This window comes from Accipiter gentilis, chromosome 11 (genome assembly GCF_929443795.1).
Source record: "Accipiter gentilis chromosome 11, bAccGen1.1, whole genome shotgun sequence".
In the NCBI taxonomy this organism is placed as follows: domain Eukaryota; kingdom Metazoa; phylum Chordata; class Aves; order Accipitriformes; family Accipitridae; genus Astur; species Astur gentilis.
Genome location: NC_064890.1, coordinates 16,540,284 through 16,567,668, shown reverse-complemented (window position 1 = coordinate 16,567,668; position 27,385 = coordinate 16,540,284). Strand labels below are relative to the sequence as shown.

The 27,385-nt window shown below is 38.7% G+C and overlaps 2 protein-coding genes across 3 annotated transcripts in view; both read right to left on the bottom strand.

The window, feature by feature from the left end:
* ERGIC2 (ERGIC and golgi 2) overlaps positions 1-27,385 on the bottom strand; it is a 296,444-nt gene that overhangs the window by 84,881 nt on the left and 184,178 nt on the right. The window lies entirely within an intron of this gene.
* Positions 1-27,385, bottom strand: part of SLC2A13 (solute carrier family 2 member 13) — a 166,192-nt gene that overhangs the window by 128,805 nt on the left and 10,002 nt on the right. For both annotated transcript variants that reach the window (XM_049814297.1, XM_049814298.1), the window contains exon 2: positions 5,777-5,936. In XM_049814297.1, coding sequence (XP_049670254.1) covers positions 5,777-5,936 — 160 coding nt within the window. The remainder of the gene's footprint in view (positions 1-5,776; positions 5,937-27,385) is intronic.

Genomic DNA, 27,385 nt, shown 5'->3' with positions numbered 1-27,385 from the left:
GTGGGTACTGCTGATGGCAAAAATAAGACTGAAATCCTGCTAATTGTTTTACAGACAAATAAAAAAATGAAATCCAAAACCAGCTAATGAAAAATGCTTAATTGGGCCAGTAATATGTACACACAGACACATGTGGCCAAGGAATACACCTCTTGTGTAAGGAGATGCTCATTTTACTTTTGAAAATTTCTGACTCTAAGCAGAAACACCGAAAAAAGTTCATTTCACCAGCACAGCAATTTACACCAGATCTTTTAGAGAGTCTGCTTGTAAATCTTCAGCCAGCTGCAATGTTAGGTTTTAAATCAAAACTGTGTTTTAGATGTCCAGGCGGGTTACTATACAAAGCACTAAGGCTAGTTCTCTACTCAGAGAATTACCACTGGCTAGACAGTTATGCTTCCAAGGATCAGCACTGACACCCGAGACACCCACAGATACCATTATTCACTTCAACTAAAGGGGACTGTAGAAGACAAGCATACCACCAACTTCCATGGGTGGTTCTGGTCTACACACTTCACATTTTTATATTCCTTCAATAAAACACTAAGAAGAATAACCAGAATTGCAGAACAATGTATAATTTTGTTCTGCTTTTTAAATCTGACCTTTTCCCATTTGCACTTCACTAAGATTTTTTTCATTTCCATTAAAGACTTTAGACAGTGCTGGTGGCACCTGTACATTATCGCAGCTACCACGGGTTTCACATCAGTGGTTACAATCATTAAAACACATCCAGAAACTAGCCCTCAGACTGAATACTGAGGCAATCTGTACTCTTGAACAGGTTCACACCTTGACATCAGTCAGGAGATTAAGGAGATTTGCTAATCTCTCCTCTAGCTACTCTCTTCATACCCCAGGATGCATGCTTTCACACAGATGATTTGGCAGTCTCTCACCTGGATGTTTTCATAAAGCATGCTATGAAATGAGATTGCTAATAGAGTAGGAAAGAGCACAACCATTCATGGAAACCTTGTTTCAGGGCAATGAACCAAATGTATTTATCAAGTCCAAATGCATTTTCGATTAAAATGGAAAAAGAGGCATTTGTAGATTTAACAAAATAAAACATGAGCAATACAATAGGGCAGAAAACCAGAGAATGGGGAAAAGAATACCCAAAAGGTAATGCAAAGAGGATGGCCATCCCAGAACAATGTGCATGCAGGCCAGTCTTCCTATCCCCAAGATGAGCCCTCAGGTTCTTCCTAAAACCAGCAAAAAATTCCATAGGTCACACAAGTAAATCTTGCTCTAGAAAGAAATTTGTGAGCAAATCTCTTATTTTCTAACATTTTAAGAATGGTATAGCTCATCTTTAGTTAAAAAAAAAAAAAAGAAAAGTAGAAGGAACAAAATAAATTCAAAGCACAAAGCTTGTGGAAGGATTATTAGTTGAGTAGTCTTCAGCCAATATATCTAGTAAGTGTCACTAATTCACTAGTGTTCTCATTCATTAATGTCCTTATTTCTTCCTATGCTCCTCCCTTCTCCACAAACATTTTGGTAGCTATATACAGAATCACCTTTACACATACACTATTGAAGCTCACCAAATTGTATATTCAATATCTTCATTAGAGTGGTATTTAGAAAGCCTTTTCTATTTCAAATGAAAAGTAAAACAAAACCATGGAGATTAAAAACACAATCACTGTATTCTGACAAACTGCAAGCAAAAGGATCTTTTAATGATCTAAACAAACAGATTTAGTCCTTTACACTCATATTACCTGATTTCTGCTCCTCCAAAGCCCTTCAGTCCCTTAAATGCAGCAGAGCCTCCAGAAATAAGCAGCTGGGTACCTACAATCATCTTGGGAAGCAAAATCAATTGAGGCTCCTGAAAGCTCGATCCAGCCTGTTAAAGCTACCAGTTGGACTTTATTGGATTGTTTATCACAGGCAAGATAAAAAAGAAATGTACAGAAAGTGCTCGCTCACTAAAATTAGTTTCCAATCGACATGCTTCTGGTCAAAGTTGAGTACAAGGAGCAGGCCAGAAGGAAAATGTTCAGTTAAGAGCATACATCCATTGCAAGTTCAAGAGTTGTTGCAATTTTCAGATCAAGCAATTTTGATATAACCAATTTAGAGTAAAGGCAGGCAATTTTAGACATTTCATGAAGCGAGCCAGCTTTCAGAAATCTAATATAGTTCTTTCCTATACAGAGTACAAGACTTTGCATTTGAAGCCAGATGTCTAGCAGACCTGAAAAAATCCAGCATGAAATTTAATAAGTCTGCTGTAACATTTCTCCTTCTCAGACACACTGCTGCAATACTATTAAGATGGCATTAGCAGGGTTTATAATGTTAACCTGACGTAAGAGTCAGGTTAAAAATTTGTTTTCTTTGGTTTATTTTTAATTTAATATCCAGCATTTCCAAGAACAAGCAGAGCTGAGAAAAAGTAAGATGCCTTATTGTTTTTTGTAGCACTCCAATACTTAGCCATTCAGTCACTAAGAGCTACAATAATTGTTGTAATTTTCCTTCTTATATATGATGATTCAGGAGTGAACATCTGTGATTTCACCCCATGCATTTGCTGGCTACACTTTCCAGGTGACAGACCATCTGTACTCTTCCCTGCTCAGTCTTAGGTTGCAGTAAACTAGCTGAGGATACACAAGGACACAATCCCCAATTAACAGCTCCAGCATCGCAGCTGAGAATCCTTGGATACCTCATCACTAGCAGAGCCTCAGTTTCTGCCCAATGCATTGTCAACAATTTCACTTCACTTCGCTCCGCTCAATACAGCAGAACAGTACTTGGCATGTACATAAAACATACCATCATTGCCTTAGCAAAAGTTACTCAGCACAAGCCAGCAGGCTGCAAGAAAAATTACTCCTCACTATTCAACACACTGTGCCGAATCTGGAAAACTAGGACCACCAACATGACAGAAAGCTACAAACCAGGAACAGTAATGGATCACTACAACAGTCACGCAACTGGAGCGTATGACATAAAAGAAGAGAGAACTGGGTTTGTGCTATCCAGAAAAGAGATCAAAAGGAGATCTAATTGCATCTTTCACAACTGAAAAGGAGCTCATAGAGGAGACGGACACAGACTCTTCTCAGATGTACACTGTGAAAGGACAAGAGTCAACGGTCACAAGTTGCAACAAGGAAAATTCAGATCAAAGATGAGGAGAAAACAATTCTTCACAGTAAGAGAGACTGAACATCTGAACAAGTTGTCTTGAGAAATGGAAATGTTCATCGTAGGAGAGTTTCAAAAGTCAGCATCTCACACAGCTCTGTCAAACACCCAACCTCCTAGTCTTCGTCAATCCACAGGTTCTAGATTTTACTTTTTTTTTTTCTCCAGTTCAGATAGGTTAAAGGGCCTGAATTATACCAGAGTAGTTTATTTATTGTTCCAAACAGAAGAATAAGTTATACCAATGTAGAAGTTCTCAGAACAGTTGTGCAGCATTTCAGTGGGTGGGAGCCTTACTCCTATTTAAGGTATAGTGGCATATTGAAATATCAGTGTTTTACAAAAAGATGAAATCTACAATTGACAATGGTTACTGCCTTCCACCTAATCTTCTACTTTAACTAAATATATTTACAAAGTAACATATCAAAAGATGGTAACTTCCATGTGTGTAACAAACTGGAATGGTATTTTTCACTTAAATAATCATTTACATACAAATGTACTTGTCAGTCCTGTGTCACTATTTGATTTGGAAACTGATACATCCTATACCACAATGCCAGCTCTTTGACAGATCTTTTCCAAAGAAGCCTAGAAGTCTGCTTTTGAGATGCAAAAAATTCAAAAATTTTAGTTTACCTGAAAAATTATACAAAAGACACAGCTCCAGTAAGATCAATACTTGTCAGAGACTTTGTTAGCTTGTATTTTTCTTCCAATACACCAGTATTTACAGAAACACACAGATTACAAACACATCCTTACCTCCTATGTGTCAGCACACTAATGGGGGAAAAAAAAAAAACCAAAACAGATTTACATCCACAAAAGCTTCCCCCAGCTGAATACCTAACCACTGAGGTAAACTGAACTGGAAAAATCTGCCTAAACAGAAAGTGCACAATGCCTTTAACAGTAACAGTCACTCAGAGCTCCATTTCTAAATAACTACATGTATTTGTCCATTCCTCCCATCCAGCCCCATGCATAGGGAGCCATTACATTAGCAAATTATTTAGGCTAAAAGTTAATTTAAAATAATAAAGCAACTACTGAGTAATTGGAATAGGGGATCAAATACTTCAGTTTGTATTTTACTTAGAAATGCATTACTGCATGCCATTAACTCTTCTCAAAATTGAGCATATTTCTTTAACTGCAGAAAGGGATTAGCAATCCTATAAAACTAAATTTTTCTTTCAGTGAAGGCTGTTACTCAGTTGTCCATAAGTGGACATATAGTCTGCCAGAGAATGCAGCTGTATTATAAAAGGTCAGCAAAAGCTTCATGTAAAAATGCAAAATGCTATTTTCATCTGAGCTGAAGTAAGCAATGCATTTTCAGAAGGCACAAAGCAGAGCTAAAACTTAGAATTAAACTAACTAAACTAAATCAGCCTGAAATGACTTTTTCTTAAGGTGACATGTGACAACTTTTTACAAAACAGGCAAAGGAAACAATCACATGGACAAAAAGTAAAAACCTCAAACTTCTTAAATCTTCACACATACACAAATTAAACCACAGATTCATTAAGAAAACATTAACTTTTTGTTTCAATGCATATTTCTTTAAATACTGTAATAAGATCAGCTTCCAAGTTCTTCTGTGTACCAAGTCCCAAATTAATTGCTCCTAACTTAAACCTCAAACTTCAGTCCACCTAGAAGTCCCTACTCAGCTCCATTAGAAGCCAGAGGACGCAGTAATATTTATATTGCAAATTTCTGGGATGGGGGGAGGATCCTTCAAATTAGGATTTTGAAATAGCAAAATGATTCCAGGCTGTAGCAATAGAAATCGAAGGCCTTACAACAACTTGTGTCCCTTTCCCAAGAGCATTTCAAGAGAAATGCACACATAATTAAGCACAAGTTTCCAGAAGTTGGAATGTATACTATAAGTTATTCCTCCTACACATTTCTGTTAATTATTTCTTCCAGTCAGCACTGCAAGTAAAATACTAAGCCACTGAAATTTCTCATCTCTCTCAAATGACACCCCACTATAAAGACGGTAAGTGTAAGGCTGCAATCCAGAAACACTTAGCAATGTCTACAGGAAGAACATAATAACCAGAAAGGAGAGTAAAAGAGATTTGTATTATTCTGTAACCTAAACTTTTAACTATGAAGTACATGCTACAATATCCTTCACTTCAATTCTGATTGGATTACTACTGCTCACATTTAGAATATTCGAAATACACCTCTATTTTGTGCATACAGCATCATACCTACTGGAAATTTGCCATTTGAAAAATCAGCATGTAATTATTCTAAATGCAAAAAGCAAGCTACTTTCATAAACATCACGACAATCATTCAAGCTTGTTGATGCCTATTTATTGCTCATCCATTTTAAAGTTTAGTAAAGTCAAAAAACCTAAGCATACTGTGACTATTAAGCCTAAGGGAAAGCAGTATGGATAGCATTTAGCAAGAGTTAATTATTAAAGTTCCATTTCAGTACACAGTTTTACCACTTTATATGTAAACTCTATTTTACCAACAAGAATTATAACAGCTGTCAACCAAGTCACAACTATGCCAGTTTTGCTTTTAGCAAGGAAGACTCACAAACCTCCATCCATCCTTTGCGAGGTAGCTGAAGATTCCATCGACGACGCTTGCAAAAAACTGCCCTCCAGTGATGAACAGAGTGTTAATGGTGACTAATCTGCCTCTTAAGTGTGGTGGAGCAACTTCTGCGATGTACACTGGCACAGTCATAGATGCTACACCTACAAGAATAAATTCAATTACAGTTATAAAATCAAAAGAGATACTACATCCCTTTTTCACCATAAAATATTATACCATTTCAATGGAACAAGCTGGAAGAATTCGATTTCCAGGTTCCGAAAGATGAAAGAAAATACACCTAATGAACTCCAGAAGCATACCCAGAGCAAATGGGCACACACACTCCTTGCTAGCAGTTGTATTGCAAGTTCAAGGTTTGATGTAATGATAGAAGAATAACTCACTTCAATTCACATTGCACGTATACTAAGATTAAATAAAAAGCATAAATATATTCATAGTTTTGAAACAGAGATGCTTTGATCCAAGTAAGCACACTTATGTCAAAAGTGGCTAACTGAAGATGCCAAGTGTTCACAGCCCTGAGTTTAAACAGAACTTCAGCATGGTTTCCACCTCCAAGAAAAAGCAAGGTCAAGCATTATTATACTCATTATTGTGTAATTTCATTATTGTTATATAGAACGGATTGTTTCTTGACTTGGTTTAAAACTATTCCATATGCAGTGCTACAAATTCCACCACCATAAGGAAGCAAGGACTGAAGCTAAAGCACAGCTGCCTTTTATTCTGTCTTTAACACTGGTAGTGTTTCCTATGAATTATGCAATGGCTCTGAATGAGCCATTTGTGCAAAAGACAGAAATGCCCATGTGGAACACACACAGGAGGACACACACACACAAACTGTAAAAACAGGAGTTCAACAGTGTATAAAGAGCAGAGCTGGGTGCGGTACATGCTTTGGTAGTACAAATCCACCAACAAAGTCATGCTCTCATTTAGAGGAAACTTATATCTCTATTTTCTTAAGAGAACCAACAGTGATAACCAACAGCAATTTCTTTTGTAGTTAAAACTGGAAGCATGTTTGTAGCACACACACAAAAACACATTTTGACTGAAGCCAGCTGAGATACAACTTGAGCACAGTGAGCACAGCCAAGCAGCAGCAGAGACATCACATCTTCCAGCTCCACCAGTTCCACACTGACAGCCCCACACCAGCATGGGCCAGGGCTGCGCCCACATCAAGAAACAGGGTGACCTGAAGGCATGCACATGGCTCCTGAAGCATGGTTCCTGGCTCATGTCATAGCATAAAGGCCTCGTCATAAGATGGCGGAGGCTTCAGCTGGTGCCACGCTGCCTGGCTGACTCACCAAACTATGAGCACAAAATCATTTTCAGCAAGAAGGTTAGCCTGACAGAACTGCTGGGAGCCTCGAAAAGCCTGAGCAAAGAATATAGATTGTTTAATAATAAAATGGCATCAGAAGATCCTTTGTTACGATAGGTAAACACTCGCAGCAGCCTCTCAGCATGATAACCCAGTTTCTGGCAGAGCCTCTCAAGACGTGCCAATGCTGCCGCCTCCTCCTCCTCCTCCTAACTGAGCAACCCACACGGGATAAAAAAAAAAACACATAAAAGTGTCAGGGAAAAAAAAAAATCATTAAAAATTTATTCAACCATTTTTCAAAGCCAACCAGAATGCACTGTGGAAAAAAGCCTTCAAATAGCCCTTTGTGTGCTTGATAGAGAAGCGAATTTTCAAACATAATCCACCTCTAGGGATATTTCTCTTGCATCTTTCACATCAGCATTTGCACTAATTACAATTAAAGTGATGGAGATAGCGCACACGTAAGGGAAAAGCCTTTATGGCAAAGCATAGGAGCACATCCACTTTCTGCAAACAAAAGCCACTGAGGACCCGCGTGAGGCAGCAGCTCACGCCGGGCTGGAGGGGAAGGGCCCTACAGCTGTAGCAGCCCTGGCCTGGGGAGGCCAGGCCTTCCCGCCACCCCGGCCTCCCCTCTGTGTCGGGAACGCCACCTCATGCCCTCATGATCGTTCCCCCACTGTGGCATGGCCACCTTCCCACCACGGGGAATGGCCTGGCAGGGCACCCAGCTCAGCAAGGCCAGGCCCAAAACCCGGTGTCATGGTCTGTCTGCGACGGGTAGCAGAGGCCTAGGAAAGGCTGAGCAGCAAAGTGAGCATCGAGTAATTCCCCTGTTACACTCTAAACAAGCTTCTGATAATCACCAGGTTTAGGAATTCATGACTCAATGGACGAGACACTTGATATCTCTGGAGAGGTTTTTTGAGGCCATTCATTCTTTGCTCTCCGCTACTCTATTTGGATCAATCATCACTAAAATCCATGGAAACTCAAAGATGGGGAAGAAAAAAAAAAAGTCTGCTTGCTAATGGCTATTTTATCATTTGGCCCATAAACACCTTCCCTGCTGTTTGTGAGAGCAACATGGAAATGAGAAAAGATGATTAAATGCAGAGCAGCAGGAACGAGAGACTAAGCCCTCCAACACGGAGCTGACAGGTATAGAAACAGAATGGGGTCTCACAATAAATACAGGGAAGAAAAATATGGTTGTGTTTCTGTCTTTCAGGGAACACAAAGAGAAAACTGGGCTTACATCCTTCTCTTTGAAGCTACTGAAAGTCAGTCACCACTAAAAGCTTTAGAAAAATAACACATAGTCCCAAGAAGGATATCTCTGAAATAGATACTCATCTAATGAAGCTAATTTCAGAGGTAAAGATGGCAACATCTGTACGTGGATTTTACTGGCAAGCAGTTAGAAAGATGTGCACAACCAAAACCAATATATGCTCTGTAAAAAAGCTACTTTTTTTACCCCCCATTCAACTCTTAATGAAGGCTGATTTTACACAGGATCTGCAGAGAAATCTGCAGAATTGTTCAAAACATGCCAGCCAAATCTGCTTCTTAGGCATCCAAAAAGCAGAGCCACACCGTTGATCAGACCAACAGCTATCGTGAATGTTCAGCACACACCATCAGTCCTGGGACACTGCTAGAACCACCAATAGCCCCAGCTAAAGCAACACTTGCCACTTACACATGAAAACTAAAGCATGTTGCTGAAACATAAGGGTAGTGTGAAGGTTAAAATGTGTTTGTAAAGTGTCTTGAACAAGAGGCACCATGACAGCAGATTTACTGTTTCTGCTGCATCCTTGCTACAAAGTTAATGACTACATGAATTAGCAAAGGAAGGGGAAGCTTGCACACCTCAACAGTCCCATCACAAGCTAGCTAGCCAATGACACCAGCTATTCAGGTGGCATTAATACAGTAGTTGAAATTATTTATTATCAAACCTGCAGTGAACAGCACGTGATTTCTTAGGAAAACCTAAGGAGTTAGAGTAGTAGTTCAAAATCACACAGAATTGTTTAGATTGACAGGGACATTTGGAGATCATCTAGTCCAGCCCCTGTTCAAGCAGGGTCAGCTAGAGCAGGTTGCCCTGGACCATGCTCAGTTAGGTCTTGATCATCTCCACAGGTGGATCTCCAACCAAAATGATTCTGTGATTCTGCAACTTTCATGTCAGCTTTCTCATCCTGAGACTTTTCACAATGTTGCTATCAAAAACAACCTTTTTGGCTTTGTACTCAGACCTCACTTCGTCTGAGTTTCCCAAAATCTATAGGTTCAAAACATCCAAACAAAAAACTCAGTTCAGAAGAGAAATTTATATTATTCATTTCCAGTTATCATTTAGATATCAAAACATATGCTTTGCTATGTTGAGCATGAAACAGTGTGGCAGGAGGTTTCAGGAAACGGGAGGAGGCAATTAGGAAAGCCTTCCCAGTTTGCCTGGCTGCCATCCAGCAAGCATTCACACACAAAACCAAAGTTCTTTCTAAAAAAAATCACCAGGAGTAAAAAGGCTATTCTGAAACAGATCAAAGTGAGGAAAAAAAATCATACCACTTTAAGGAAATAACATTTTAGATTCTATAATTTTTTTAGATTACAGATTTGCTTTCCATTGCCTTAGAATGCATCGATATTCTCCAGCTTTTCCTCCTCCAATTTCAGTTTAAGACATAGAACATAGGAGAGTAAGTTCTTGTGAAAAGGCATAGTCAGAAGCAAGGCATTACAAGTCAATCAGCTATAAAAATCTCTAAAATACATAACCAATATTCATTCGTTATTTTAATAGCTAGATACTAAAGAAATTTGAAAACAAAGAACACCTTTCCTAGCAAAATAAATATGGCTGCAATGGACTCTTTCCCTCTTTCATATGAGAATGCTTTCATTTACACTTAGATGACATTTTCTAATATGCTCTCACTGTTAAACTGCTCACACCAAATAAAAGATTCTTGCTGCAGGCAAGTATATTACCAGCTAACTAATAAAGCTGATAAGTGACAAGATGTGAGGAAAAGAAAATGAAAATAATTAACTGGAAATCTGTCAGAGAAAGTTTAAGCTCTACCTTGTGCACCACAGCTATGAGACACAGAGGCAAGACTGGCAAGCCCAATCTGTATCCACTTGAGTAACCAAGGCATTAACCTTCTGCCCTCATTAAAGAATATAGTTCAGGAAAAAAAAAAATCATAGAAGGTTCCTTAAATTTAGACCACAAGATGCATCTAGTTATTGTACAGGAAGCATTAGATGACACAGTGGACTGAAATCATCATATTAAATGTTTTTTTTCCACTTCTAAGATCACTTAGGAGACTAATTACTAGAGCTGCTACTATAATCTGCAGACTTACCATTGGAAAGCAGAGACAAGACAGTGCACAGCTCAATTTTAAGACAATCAATAGAAAGCAGGTGTGAAAAGGAATCTTAGAATCACATTACCATCCAAAAACGTATTTTCAGTATGAACATGTAAGCGTTATATAGAAGTCATTAATAAGTTCAGGAATGAAGTCAACAAACCCACCAACAGGAGAGATAAAAAGGTCATGAAGGAGAACTCCTATGATAATTAGGAGAATTAAAAATATATTTTAAGAAATGAGATTAAGGGAGCAAAAAAGCACTAAAGAAAGAATCCAAGTTCTTGTTTATAAAAAGCATTTGGGAATAAATACTCAGGAGATGTAATAAGTTTAAAGACCTTTTTGCAAGATCAGATAGATAGAAACATACCCTGTAAAGACCAGGACTTTCACTACAGCTCCAGTCATGCATCTAGCAGACATGAGGGAAGGTGTGTCATAAAAACAACAGATGAGCAACGAAAGCTGGAGAGATGAACTTTTACTCCTGACATAATAAAAACCCCTCTAAGATAGTAGGGAGGTGTCAGTCATTTCACTGGCATCAAACAATAACCAGTGTCAGGAGCAGCAAAAACATTGGGAAGGATTCCTGACAATTTTTTCTTGTTGCTGTTTAGATTACTACCCAAAGCATTCATAAATGTAAGAGGTGACAAAAATTGGGTAACTTGAAAAAAACCAACAAACACCACCCATGCAACTCAGTCAGCCTTTCATGCTTAGGAATAAAGAGGACTGATGGTTAACTAGAAGTGATAAGGCAGCACATCCAGGAGCTGGTGTCTCTGCATCACAGTTCTGTCCTTCCTTCTGCCCAGCTCACATTGACCTTTTGCATCAACACCAGGTAAATCAGGGAATGCAACCAGCTAAAAGGATATCCACTTGCTCATTAAGGGGTTTGTAGCACTTAGCTCCCTTAAACAGTTCACAATGAGATCAAAAGCCTGTACTGGCCCATAGGCAGGACTAAGTATCATAATGGAGACTGGCCTGAACTGCCACGGGACTCCAGACTGTGCAGCTGGAAACTAAAATCAGGATGTGAAATAATCACAAAAAAACCCAAAAAGCAAAGGCATCCCTGATCCTATTTCAGAGTACAGCAACTGAGCCATTACAACAAAGAATATTCACAGCTCCTTACAGAAATCTGTACTGTTAGGAGTTCCCAAATGAACAGGCCAAAACAGAAGTTACTAAAACATTTCCTTTCAAGAGAATACTTATGGGAAGGATGCATTCTTCACTAACATATAAAGCTGTACGGAGATACTTAACCATGGTAATAGGGTTTTTTTTTCATGTGTCTTAGAATGAACTTGTAAGAGCAACTTTTCATTAAAATGTTAAACTTTAATGCAACCAATGTTAAAGTTCACTTCATTAAGAAGCTTCCCATAGTGGTTTGTTCTACTTGTAAGGATTCCAAGCAGCTTTAGTAAGTGATTCCACAGATGGAGGATTTGTAGAGGAAACCTGATGAAGCAGCAAATTTATGGCAAAGAAAATCAGGAATTAAATATTAATAAACAGCTTAATAGAGGTTGTTAAGCTAGAAGAAAGTTTGAATGCAAATTCAAGGTTTGGTTGTTGTTTGGTTTGGTTTTGTTTTGTTTTTTTTAATTAAATAGTAAATTCCAATGGGGACAGGGAAACTTGCCAACTGAACACCAGGCTGTTTTCTTCTAGCAACTTTGCAGGAAATCTGATAAACTTCTTGCATCTTGGATACTGGACATGCAATCTAAATTTAGTGCCTTGAAATACTATTGATCCCAGAAGTACATCAGATTATATAGACAAAGAGACCTTCATCAAGTGTTTTCTTTCAGTTGTGTTCCCACAAATTAGACTCTAAGATTTTTACTTTACTTCTGACAAAAACAGCTTTCTTGCCAACAGATCATTTTAGAGCATTGCTTACACGTGAGCAATAATATTCTAGAGGATAAGGCCAACACACTGGTTAACTTTTGGAAAGAAGTGACAAGTTCGACAATAATTGTATATTCTTTACTCTCAATCTAAAGAAGAATCCATGTAAGTAGTTTGTGGAGATGTCTATCATTGAGAAAATGGATACATTTTAAGTGCAAAGGCTATTTATTTTAAAAGACCATTAGCTTTCACAAACACACATACAGGAGCTGCCAACAATCAGCCACCTCTATTCTACAGACAGCTCCACAACATATTTTAGTTATACAGCTCAACCTAAACAAAAATTAAGCCTTTTCATAGTCTTGTAGAGTCATTTTCTGCCATTACAGTTAACACTTTAGCTTTCAGTAATGACAGTCAACCTAAGGGGATATTAGAGTGCCTCATTAAACATGCTAATAGGAAATACTTGAGAAAGCAGTGCATTTCAACACTGTTCTATTACACTAACCACTTCCCTAGCAGATAAAGCTAAAATCTTCACTGAAACAGCTTACATTTGAGTGTGAACATCAGGGCAAAGCTCAAGTCCGCTCTAATATCTAGGCTTTCCACCTACTGCACGTATCTAGTAAAGGCATTATCAGCAGTTTATAACTGGTTACTGAAAGTTATTTCAAGGATGATTGGCAGCACACTTTCCCATTTCAATATCTGCCCTACATCAGATTATTAGAAGTCCATTACTTAGCAGTGGCACAACTGTACTCAGCTACAGTAGAGCTCTGAAATATGTAAGGGCAATGGGACAAACCACTAGCACTAAAACCACATTGCTTTGTGAGAACATAAATCACAGTAATGGGCAGATTTATGTGCACCTCGTCTAGAATGCGGGTCCAACATCAGCAGACTTCGTTAAAGTTTTGTATTTAAACACTAATTTATTAAATCAGAGAGAGGTGGTTCATCACAGTTAAAGAACCTGTACTGTTGAACATCTCATACACTAAGTAATTGCAGATCTTTATGTCCCTATCTAGCCACTAGCTCAAACCAGAGTGACCAATATTATAATTACTGCCAAAAACCTATGTTACTATGTGGCATCCAACTGTGGAGTCCAAGGCCCAGAACAATCTGAAGAAAAATAAATTAAGCTCCTCACTAGTTGATATCATTTCAAATTTATCGAACAATCATATCTTAATGAGCCTGGATTAGTAACTCCTTCTGTTGACCACAAGAAAGTTTTTCACTGTTGTATGTATCAGTAAGGATCAAGAACACAAAATCCTTCTTCACCCAAAAAAACCCCCTCAAACTGTGTCCACTAGAAACAACCACAACCATCACATTGTAAATGCAAACCCTGAAAAAGATAGCATTAGCCTTTGTGAATTGCATTACACACAAGAATAATTTTAAGTTTCAAACTCTCCCTTGATCAAAAGATATTGATGCAAACCCAGCTCATAAAAAAAATTAAGATGCCAACACAGAGTACAACTCCTATATAATGAAAGTGCTAAGACCTTTCTCTGACATCTCCAGGGCACTATCTTGCAAGAAGAGCATAAGGAAACTATGTATCATAGTAGAGACATGAATATTCAACAAATTGAGTAATCAAGAAGGGACTATTTATCACAGTACTTATTTTCCTACACTGAAATTCTGCAAGTGAAGGAACCTTTTTAATCTGGAAACTGGGTGGTTACAAAATAGGAAAAAGCAAGTAAGCCATGACACTTGAAGTAAGATAGACAAGAACCTACCATGTACAGGCTACAGTGCAAAAGTTTATTAAAATAAAACTTAGTTTACTCTCTTTATTAAAAGAAAACTTAGTTTAGCAAAAACTCAAAAACATACAAAAAATTTGCAGGAATCTTTAATAACACACATGCAGTAAATAAAAAAATACTACCCACAGCCAGAAAACTGCAGGCATTCAGTTCTAACAAATAACATCCCAACATAGAGGGGGATACAAAACATGCCACAATCTGTGGATGCTGAAAGAGTAAGCAGAGAGCTGGGGGGGGTGGGGGAAATAATACTTCTCTGGGAAAATTGTCAGATAGTAGGAACAGAAAGATAATTTTACATGAAAGCAAACAGAGGTCAGATGAAAGTAACTATTTATAAGTGTTAGAACCACTTTACTGTAGAGTCCTATTCAATCTCAGCCTCAACGTTAGTACCACATATAGAACAGCTCATTTTGGGAAGAGAATTTTTAGAAGAAACCATTTTTTCTATCCAAAGTTATTTTAAGATTATTCAAGGTTCTAGTAATCCAAAAACATGTTAAAAGAAAATTTATTTTGAGTAGCAGAGTCAGAAGGAGAGAGTGGGATTTAATTAACCAGAGACAAAATAATCAAGCTAAACATCCAGAAAATTTGAAGCAAAGCTCTTCGCAACTGTCCAAAGCATAAAAGCATGCCTAGCACTACAGATGTCAGATCACAGTTTACACTTCCCAGCAAGCCAGAATTAGTTACCCATATTCAGTCTTTCTTTCTGATCATCATATATTCCTTTTAATCCAGGTTGTGAAATACCTAGTCAGACACCTCCCCACTCAGCTGCCCTAGTTCCCAGGTATCCTATTGAGGGACCCCCTTCTCACAGCATGCCATACTGAGAACCTGTGCTTATAGTTCATGGCTGTAGATTGCATTCCAGAAAGCTGGCATGTTTAAAACAAGTTACTCCCTTCATGCTGCCCAAATTTATCCACAGATCTAGCTTTAACATTTACCCTGGTTCAGGTTACTTCAAAACATTAATCAGAACGATTCCTAAAAGAAATCCAGCTAAAAGACAGCATCATAAAAATGTAACAATTGAACTGGTAATTAATCGAGCTAGCTCATCAGCGACAGTTTCTTCAAAATATATAAACAAAGCAATTGGTTGTTAACCTGCACCTACATTTTCAATAGGCAAAAGAGTTAAAAAGTCTTTTGTTGAGTCACCTGCACAGCTATCAATTAGCAACTTTCAACATGGAAATGGATTAATGGATTTTCTCCTTTTTCTAAAGTGATCCAAACAGGAGCAGATGAATTGTTTCTGGAACAGCATTTTTAGGAAAGCCTAAATAGGAAAAACTCTTTCTCAAAAAGTATGTGTGCATGTATACACAGTCATGCAGGGGAAGGACTACCACTAATTTTCAATATTGAACTTGCTATGGCTCCCTCTACTTGAAAGGTACCAGGAATTGTGAAGAAGTGCATTTCTGAATTATTATAACAATATGAGATGAACAATCAGCCCTAAAAGTGACTGAATGCTAGCAAAAGCAACTAGGAAAAAGTCCTAATTTGTTTTGTTTCTGAATTAATTTTGATCAAGCATTATTTGCAAAGATTCCGTGAACTTAGAAGCTGCAGAAGATCTTTCACTGTGAGAGTGAAGCAGCATAGATTTTTACACTACTCAACTCAACCTTTATTTTTACCATATTGCAAAAGCTTTTCACTTCAGAAAATAAAAGCATTTTTTTCTTTCACTTGGAAATTACAAATACAACATAGTAGTTTTCTTTATGACAGCTTGTAAAAACACATAAGACAAGCACTACTTAACCTACTTTAAAAGTGAAGCTTTTAATTTAAATAAATAGTAATTGATATAAGCAGCACTTTGCTGTAGACATTCTTTAGGACATGCAGACTATGCACTACACATGCTGCTCGCTTACACCTAGGAAAAACAGGCAGATGAACTTGGCTGAGTCCTGAAGCAGCCACAGCCCAAGATATGGAGTTGCTTCCCCAGCCCATGGCTCCTCCCCTTCCAGCAAGGCAGCAGATCAGGATGCATATTATGTGCATCTCAGCTACTCCTTCTCCCATTCGAGACTTTTGATCTGGTGGCTGACACGGACTTAACGCTAAGGTGCAAGATTACAACAAGCACTGAGCGGCTGAGGAGCAGCCATCCAGCTCTTTCTGCTGACTCAGCCAAGCAAACAGCAATTTCCAGCAGGGGAGTATGGTTTTATAATGGCCCTGAAAGATTTGGCAGGACTCATCTGCATAACCATTCATATATGCTAGAAAGCCAGCATTATGAAGACAGTGCAATCTTTACACGGTTTTAAAAAAAAAACACAAAAAAAAACCCACAAAAAAAACCACAAAAACAACAACAAACAAACAAAAAAAAAAACACCAAAAAAAAAAAAACAAAGCCCAAACAATCCCACACTTAAAACTCCAGAACAACAGTTGAATGCTTCAAGGATTAGCAAAGATTTTCTATGTATAGAAATTTTATTTTCAGAAGACAAGGGGAATGATTTGAAAGCTACACATAAAATGAATACTCCTTTCCAGCTTTGCACTTTTGTTTATAAAACACTTTTTTCTTTCCTAGTTCTACTGCAGTGATGCTTTACCCAAGCTACAATAATTCTAAGAGAAGTGACATCTAAACAAACAGGAACAAGCTTTAGAAGCTGAACTCCAGCTCAGCTAAAATCATGCCTTCAACTTGTACCTGAAAGCCCTCTTCAGCTAAGAAGTAGCCTGGTTTTAACAGTGCCTGTTTCTAGAAGTGCAATTATTAAAATAGTTAAACCAGTTAACTTTTCTGAAAACTGCTTTAGATTTCATTGAGTTAACTGGAAGTCCAGCAACTATCTCCAAACATGCAGCTTAAGATGAGGACAAGCAGAAGAATGCATTTTCTTACCTACCACTTGCCATTAATTAAAAAAAAAGAATCTAGAAAGACTAATCTCATTGCAAACCTAGTCTTTTAGACAAAAAATATGGAGTAACATTGAATGTGTTCATTTGCCATCCTGGAAAGCCATTCATAAAAATACTGTCTGGCTAGTTTACATTCTCAGTAACTCTGTGCTTGCAATGGGTAAATACATTGCAACCATCAATACAGAAAATTGTATTTTCATATGAATTACTACATTTAGTTACCCACTTGTGCAAGAAACAGCATGATTTGTAGGAAGACAGGTACCAGTTATATGGCTTTATAGCTACTGTTCTAAAAAACAAACAAAAGCCCTGTAAGCCTTTTAAAGCCTAAGGCCTGATTTTAAAAAATAAATTTCAATTATTTCATTATAATGCAAGTAGCACTTATGACAGTAATGTAAGTATAACTGTCACTATAATGAAAATGAGTCACAGTGACTGCTCAGTTTCCTTTTATACTAGCAGTTTCATACACAAACAAGATTGTGTCTACAAACACAAGTGATCCATGTAGAGGTAATAAAATACTCTTTTTCTGACTATATGGGAAAATAAATGGTGTCTGTATTTGCAGTATTGGAGGTTGGGGGTGGTGGTGGAAATCATTATAGTACTTCTTCCTCAAGATGCCTTCCATGGCATGCACATTTTCCATGCTAGGAAGAGTAAGGTTGTTCCCAGTGGACACACGTTAAGCCAACATCTTGAGTCTACAGTCCATGTGCTGCACATTTCTTTCCTTTATGAGAAACAGCTTAGCTTAAATTTCTAGCTTCCATGCAATTTCTCCCTGTGGCCTGGAGTTTCCCCACTACCGTTTCAATAATAGCTGCTTGGTGCCAGTGAAATGCAACTGTAATAGAACACCCTATGGAGGAATCCCAGGTAAGGCTCTCTCATGTAAAGTGGCTAAGTCTCAGAAAGGGTTTTGACTATTAAGACAAGGACCTTGCACTAGACTGTCCTTAGTAGAGAGACAAACCGGTGCTGAGCTTCTTCAGGCTACACAGGTTTACTCCTAGAAACTTGCGATAGTCTAGATCAGCAGTCACAACTGCAGGAATCACAGTATAATACTCAAGCTGTCAAGGGATACAAGGGTACTATTTTGGTGTTTATTTACTTCCATTAGTTGCATATACTGACAAAAAGAAGATGTTACAAGTGAAGAATGAGGCTGCTGCATTTGCAGAACGAAAACAAGACAGCAGCTGTCAAGCACTAAAGGGAAAAAAGGAACAGATCAACTACTCCATTACCAACTTCTAAGGGACAAAAAGCTGAGGGAAGTCTCAGCTAACCAGGAGTGGGTTGATGCTGCAGGTGGGAAGAAACTACTGCTAAATTTTATCAGGCAAATGGACTGCCAAAGCGCTTCCTAAAAACAAGGCTGCAAGTCTCAAGGCCTCAGGGAAGAGACTGGTAGAGGACAGAAGATCCCAGCAAAACCTGAGAGATGCTCCTCTCATGGTTTTCAGCTTTTGACAACTTGCAGTCCTCTAGACACTTTGTAATGGACAGTCATCTTCCAAACAACAGATGTAATTCCGCTAACAGGGTTGTTTTACTCCAACTTTTACTTTGTAGACCTTCTTATAGTGCACAGAGTGAATGGATGTCAGATCACAGGAGCACAGCTCCCAAGGTGCCCCTGCAGAGCAGCTCTTTCCTGCCCTGCTTTCGTTCACTGGGCATGTTAGCAGGGGATTATTCAGGAAGAGCTGCAGTGAAAGCTGGGCAAACACTATGACATTCTCAGTAAATCTCATTAATTGATACAACACCCTGGTAACTCTAGAAAACCCAAAGATTAAAAATAAAGATGGGTATCTGAAATGCCCTTCTACAACTGAGAGCACTGCACTGATTCTCTCATCTGGCAGTCTGCTGTGTTGCCCCTATCCAATATGAGAATAGTGAAAACAAGAATTTAAAGAAGAATTAGGAGTTGACATTTAAAATGGCGTATTTGACAGTCCTATTCTAATTAACATAGATGCAGCCAATATCCTTGTTAAGATAAAATCTGCTTTTCCTGTGACTTGTACCATGCAAGTCACAGTAAAGCACTGTAAATTTTAAGATGATATCGTGGTTTAACCCCAGCCAGCAACTAAGCACCACGCAGCCGCTCACTCACTCCTCCCCCACCCAGTGGGATGGGGGAGAAAATCGGGAAAACTAGTAAAACTCGTGGGTTGAGATAAGAATGGTTTAATAGAACAGAAAAGAAGAAACCAAAAATTATAATGATAACACTAATAAAAAGACAACAGTAATAATAAAAGGATTGTAATGTACAAATGATGCGCAGTGCAATTGCTCACCACCTGCAGATCGACACCCAGTTAGTCCCTGAGAGGTGATTCCCCCCACCCCCACTCCCCCCAGTTTACATACTGGGCATGATGTCACATGGTGTGGAATACACCGTTGGCCAGTTTGGGTCAGCTGCCCTGGCTGTGTCCTGTGCCAACTTCTTGTGCCCCTCCAGCTTTCTCGCTGGCTGGGCTTGAGAAGCTGAAAAATCCTTGACTTTAGACTAAACACTACTTAGCAACAACTGAAAACATCCATGTGTTATCAACATTCTTCTCATACTGAACTCAAAACATAGCACTGTACCAGCTACTAGGAAGACAATTAACTCTATCCCAGCTGAAACCAGGAGAGATGACTAACTGGGCAATGAAATCCTCTGCTGTTTCAGTTTGCTGTCCCCCAGCTTTTTTGCACTCAGAGGCACAGCTACTTCAGAGAGGCTCTAGTTAATTTTAACTCCTTCATATCTGCTCCCACTAAGCAGCAGATTCCGTCCTTAAAATTGAAAGGCTTACAGTTAAAAATGAAGCCATGTTCTCTTATGAAGTTACAAGACATTCTCATGTTGGGTTCAGGTTTTAGGTGAACCTAAAGTTTTGATGCGCAAGCTACCACCAAGAAAAACAACTAAATCCAGGATCTCTCTGAAATATAAACGTTGCAAGTTCTGCACTTACAGCATTACTCTACTTTCACAGAGAAAATTTATAAAGAAATTTTCCTGTTTGAGGATAACTGAAAATCCTAACACCAGAATGGGGAGGGAGCTGTGAATCCTCACAGCAGTCTTTCCAAAGAAACCCTATGAAGTAATTACTGTCTCCCATCTTGTTTTTCCCTATAATCTGGTCACATTTCACCTGATCTTTTAATTAAGTTTTCATAAAGTAAGATTTAATTGAAAAATCAATTACAGTAAAACCTAGCTACATATAATTGAATTTTCACTCAAAAGTAAAAAGAATTACTTTTATTTATATTTTAAAAACATCTCTGGTCTATATCCTCTTCCTTATTTCCCAAAACAAAAGGTAGGGACTGCTGACAATATTGCAGGAGGGCAGCATCAGGAGGCAGCATTAATTACACACTAGAGAAGAATCATTAAACTGAGCACTAACAGAGTAACTGTGAGTAGGAAGAAACCAGTTGTGATAGCTTCTACTAAAGCACTAGGAACCGACAACGAAGTACTAAACAGCTCATAGGTGACCGGATCCCGAATTACTCACTACCCACTCCTACCTGCCCAGTTAGTACCATTTATACTGTAAGAAAATAATAAAACCACAGTATTTCCCCTGTAAAATTTTATAATCCATTGCAAAGCACACACGTTGATGACAGGTTTATATGTAGATAAGGTTGAGAAGAAGCCTCTATTCTAGCAGAATGCTACTCTTCCTGCCACCAAAGACTAGCTTCTTAATAGCAGAATCCCCTTCCTTAATACTTGTTACATTACTGTGGTAAGTCACAGCTAGAAAAACTTCCCACAGACTGTGCTTCCAACGCAGTGTGTGCTTTCAGCAATTCAAAAGTCTATTGCTCATTATCTTCAGGTGCAACATGAACCACCTTTCAAATACTGTCAAGCTCACATCCACATTCATCTGCTCGCTCTGAGTTTAACATTGCTCTCCTTTCTTAGTTTAAAGGACTTTTTAATTGCCAAGACATTCAGACACTTTGACTACTGCTTCAATATACCATATCAAAAAACTCAAGCTTAGGTATACATTACAAAAAGCATTTAGTAGCAAAGTCATTTTAATGACTCTTGTGCCAACTGCGTGCAAGGAACAGAAAAGGCTCATGGTAGTAATCGAAGAATAAGCATAGTTAGTGATACAGCATGTCACATTACATTCTGGAAGTTAAGTCTATATAACCCCACTGAGATACATCTTAAAAATGCTTTATAGAGTTGGGTTGATCTTAGGCCATCTTATTTTTCTGTGCAAAGACAAGTGTGTGACAATTTGTACATATGTATCTATTAATGCAGGGTTTGCGCTTCCAGTTAAGTAGAATTACCTACAGTTACAAAGCCAAGTGGGAATTACATAACAGCCATTAATTGTACATTGTAACAAATAATTTAGCACCATTTCAGTAAGAGTTGAACATCAGGCTTCCCTGAGCCCAGGTTTCTCTGACTAGTAACACCAACAGTACTGCCTGTCTAAAGGCCAAACACACACCAAGGAGGGAAAAAGGAGAGAAGAGATATGACTGTAGAGGAAATTATCCAAGAAACCGAAAATCAGACTATGAAGTCCATTCACAGAAATTGTAGTGTTGAACAGGTTATGACTGGTAGATTTAAAGATTATTATTTGTTTTTAATAAGTCCAAGAATGCCTTTTGAAAATGCAAGCAAACATCAGCCTCACCTTACAGAAGGAAAAAAGGAGGCATAAAGTACCATAGTCACTTTAAGATCAAGTGGCCAGGAAGTGACAAATCCAAGAATTACAGATTGGTCTTACGTCTGCTTAGCAAAAGACTGTACATCAGACATTTGGGGTCTCACAATGTGCAAGTCAGGCCTTTCAACAGCACAACTGACATTTTTTCACTGCAGTATTTAAAGTTAGAAAGCCTTCTGAGTGGCAAAGTAAAACAACGATGTGCATGTATGTAACTTATTTTAACGTAAAGCTTATTGTAATTCAGCCTTGAGACTATAAAACTGCATGACACAAAAACTTCCATGCTACGGCAAAATGAGTTCAAGGCTATGTGTCTCTAGCTCCTTGTATCAGCATGAAATAATTTTTTTTTCTTGCAATAGTACTACTATTGCTTCTACAGCACACAAGCAAACTGTACGGGTTCCAGCTCCTAGGACAGGTAACCCAAGCTGGTATTTGCACTGGCAAAATTTATGGTAACTTAGAAAACCAATGGCTACAGATCCTGTAACAGTACAAATTTGCAGAGTACAGAACACACAGAGCAATTATAAAAGTGAAATGCAGCAGACCAGACACTTCTCAGTCCATTATTGCTTCAGGGATGTATGTATTTTGGTGACTGATAATGCATGACAAATAGAAAACCATATCAAAGAACATGCAGAGCAACTGTGAAAAGGAGACACAATAGACGAAACGCTTCTCAACCTATTACTGCTTTAGGGATACATGTATTTTAGTGCTGATAATGCAGGACAAAGAGAAATCCAAATGAAGGGAGCCATACATTGCTTCTGGATGATTCAGCTACATTGGGAACATATTTGTACAAGACTGAGAAGTATGCACACAGGTATTTTCATGTTTTACTACAGCTGACTGAATCATTTGCTTTAAAAAAGAAACAGGGCATTGCTGTAAGCAAAATATCATAGAAGATTAATACAAACATTTACAAAGAAACATGATGTGCATTGTCTTCAAATATCAGCTTAAAAGTCTTAAAAACGTCTCTAAAAAATCTGCCTAAAGTTGTATTTTTCAGTTGTAGCTCAGTATGACAGCCATACCTACCTCACAGACTTAATTTTATATGAACCTACAACTACCTCATAAACAGATTCATATCTCCTGTACTGTACTAATTAGTAGTTTATCAAGATCATGAGGTAAAGAAATTAATGTCTCTGTAATTACAGTGGAATCACATTGGCTAAAAACTGGTGTGAGTGCCGAGTCAGGCCTCTTGAAGTTTTCTCTCTTGCTCATTGCCACAGCACAGTTGAAAACTAGTTACCCTGTGTGGGTGTTAGACCATACAAGTCCACATTATCAAAGCCAAGAAACCTACATCCCTACTTGATAAAAAATTAATGAAGAAGAAAGAATTGAGCCAAGAACTATATATTCCCACTTTATAAAAAAATTTAAAGCAGCACAAAGAATGGCTCCATACCTCAAAGCAGTTCTTTGTACCTTCTCCTGTCCTCCAGAGCACAGCTGTAGAATCTGTTCCCAACACACTAATCCTGAAAATCCGCACAACTGGTTTATGGTATCCTCTTGCATAGCCACCTTCAATCACATTTTTTCTCACCACAAAAATACAAACAACTCCTAATTAAAATATCCACTATATAATTTTATTTCATTACTCAATTCTTCCTGTGTATGCACACACACAGAGTTCTCTAGATGTTTCGATTCCTACTTCCCAACATGACTAAGAGGCCTGGATCAGACATTCCTTCTCACCAACACGGGCCAGGAAAGACAAGTGTGGCAGATGAGTTACTGAGGTTCAAGCAGTGCTACTTAAGCACTCACACTTCTAGTTCCCCCTTCTTTGCACCGTGCAAGGAGTGAGGTTTCCCCTATATCCCAGTCCAAATGAAGCTCCCTCATAGGGGAAACTCGGGGATAAGAAGACATTGCTGCTAGACAAATTGAAAAACTGAATAGTTTGACTGTAACGAAGTGGTCCATAAGAAGTCCCCATCACACCTAGCATGCATAGTTTCACTTCATGTATCCTGGAAAGAGCGTCTAGGAAGAAAAGCAGAATTAATACAAAAGCTTGAGACAACAGGCTAACAGGCAGGCCAGGCTTGCCTTCATCCAACCAGCACACAGCCATAGTGGTTTATGCCTCAGCAACCCAGCTAAAACAGTCACACACACAAATCCACACTCCTGGATGAAAGATACAAGGAAGCGTATGACCATGAGCAGAGGCTCTATTAAGCCAGTCAGAAACAGGTTAAGATTCTAAATAAGGAAAACCAGAAAACACACACACAGTCCCTTAGAAGTTTCACCATTACAGGGTGAATTACTGAGAGCTGACTTCTGAATAGAGTAAACATAAATAGTCTGAACAGGTGTCTCAGATCTTGCTAAAGATACAATCAGAATTACAGAGGAGACAGGCCTGCTGGTCTTAAACTATGAGGAAAAATCTTCTCTGCACTGCTGCATTTATAAGCTCAGAGCACTGCTTCCTTCTTTGCAAAGGAGCACTCCACATCTAAGAGGATAATGATTAATCGTCCAGATAGTACTTGGGTGTTGGGCAAAGCAATTAACATTGAATCAGGGAGAGGCCCTGCAGACTGATACAACAGACAGCTTTTGACTCCAGGGAAGGAAGATTCAGAAACAAGTGCAGATAGGCAGAATCAAAGCCAAAACACAAGCTGCACCTTTTCTTACTTTAAAGTCACCATCAGCAGACACAAAAGAAAGCAACACAACAGAGCTTGACCTAAAAATTATGCCTGGAAACTACAGCTTTTTCAGAAGCACACACACTGTTGAACATGGTAATATTTTGTTTACCCTAGCTAGTAAAACCGCAGACTAGGGTCAAGAAAGGAGGGAAGCCCTAAACCTGCAGGACAGTAACATGCGCAGAGGTAATCACATAGAGCATATAGGTGTAGACAACTATTGTGTCCCGCCCCAAAGTTACATTTTAAGATAAATAGTACCTTCTCGTCCAAGCTTTCAAGAATTTAGTAAAGTACATTCCCACTCACAAGAAGAGAAGTTGCCATTTATTCATGTAATGCTCTACTCAATGTGTGCCCAGATTTCTGCTATATGCACCAATGATTTTTTCCAGGAACATGCCAGTCAATCATTACAAGAGAAAGGATCTACATTCTGTGCTTTATTTCTCCTCCTACCCAAGGACTAAATATAGCACAAAACCAGACCCCAGTATTCAGCTCAGAATATAACCACGGTGATCGAATTCCTGAGCTAAAACATCATGAATACCTATGGACAACATTTAGTCTTTTCCACCCCTTTCTTCAAGATTCTGAAGTTGTCCCAGTACCTCTGACTTTCCATTCATACCAAGCTGTTCCAATGTGAATTGGACTGGTGAGGTCAGCAGCGCCTACGATTAATGCAGGAGCAGGGAGTCTACCAGGCAAAAGACTTAGCTGCTGAACTCCATAGTGAATAAAACCAGACTTACCTTTTCCCCTCAGGCAGATTTCCCATTCCTGTGCTGACATAGCTACTACTGACCTCAACAGTCCAATAATCACGGACCTGTGAACAAACAAAAAAGGTCACTTACATGCAAACACTTGCTGAAGTCCATGCTGAAAGTACACACAGCTTTGGTCTCAACCAGGACTTCCTCCATGCGTACTGTGTTCTAGGTCATCTATTACCACACTGTTTTTCTCACGTTAGACACTCGCCAGGATCAATCACAGCTCCAACCAACAACCCTAAAAAAATTAACGATCCAAATGAGGAGACCAAGTACTTAGTGGTGAGTCCCTTCGATTTTATCTCCTTAACTTCACAGATCGAACAAAACTTCCTAGGTGGGCAGCTACAAACAGAAAATTAAGTTCGAAATAACAGCTAGGCAGAGTAAGTCCTAATACAGCTAGGAATAACAAAATAGCACGTTGATGTGAACCTTAACCACGCAAAAAATACCGTAAGAAGCAGTGTTTCTCTTGTACTATTACACCTTGGACAAGTTCCAAAGGAGTAGTAGCTTTGACTTGAGACATTGAGACTTTGGGATCCTGATATACCATCCTCCATCAACTATACTAGAACTTAGGCTCCCAGCTCCCCCTGTTCCGAACTGCACTCCAGTTAGATGTTCCAACAGGCAGCAAAAACATTCCCTGCCTCCAACACCTCATGTGGGCTCTGTGCTTCAATTACCTTTCTAGATTTCTGAAGTTGCTCCAGCCTCATTGTCATAGCTCTCACTAATATATTTAGTTATCTACCACTTTTCCTATAAAAAGGTCAGGAATTAAGTAATTTATTAAGCGAATTTATTAGCTTCAATACACACTTTTTGTTTCCAACTTTCTCTGAGCACTTTTAAGATAGTAGCTTTTTTTCCTTCCATAATTCCCTGATAATTTTTGCTGTTCAATGGCGGCATGTGAAGCCTATGCTACAACTGCCAGTTCAGCAGCACAGGATAAAAGTGCAACATGCTCAAGAAGGTAGTTGTCTTCAGTATCAGTATCATATAAAACTTCCTTAAATAAATTACTGAATGCTGACTGTCTATCCATTTCTGAATATGCAGCTGAAGAGACAGCAAACCAACAACTGTATCTTCTCCAGGTGAAGCACTGCCAGTTCTTCCAGGATCAGAGCTGTAAAAAAGTAATGGGCCATACTGTTTGAATCTTTTATAATATTGATTAAAAAAAACCACAGAATCGCAGGTAACTACCAAGTATTGTAGTACTATTACAAGCTTTGGACAAGAATCAATGGTAATTTAGGGGAGGAAAAACAGAGGGATAGGAACAGGAGCTCCCTGTTTCCATCAGCTGGTCTGGTCTTGCTTTGGAGGCTGAACTGCATCGAAGGGAATGGGAACAGGACGGCACTCATGCTCCTTTTCCCTTCCTGCTCCCCTGGGCACAGCAGCTCTCCTCTGGTTCTGTGCTAGGGAAAAGGAGGAATTCCTGTAGCTCTACTCCTCTCTTGCCCTTGGAGTGGGACAGATGCCACAGCAGGACCTCGCTGAACTGAAGAAGGCAGTTCAGAGCAGGGCATGAATCAACATTACTACTAAGATTTTCAAATACAACCAATACCTAACTTTTTTTTTATTTTTGATTACAATAAATGCAATTGATAGCTTATGAATGATGGCACTGCTCTGATAGTAATGTATCAGCCGTAACAACATGAAGTCATTTCATGACACTTACTTAAGGTCACCTTTATGTTTTTATGACTGTGTCAGCACGAAGAAGACAGTCAGACAGGAACAACCAACAGGTTGGGGGGAAAAAAAACCCCAACAACAAAAAGAATACCCAAAAATCCTACATCCACCTATTCATTAGGGGTCCAATCAGTTCAAGATGGATTTAAATTTCAAATTTTTGGTGCCTTCAGATAGGCCTAAGTTCAAAGGTCTCATCTGGAGAACCCAGAGTAGGAGTGCTAAAA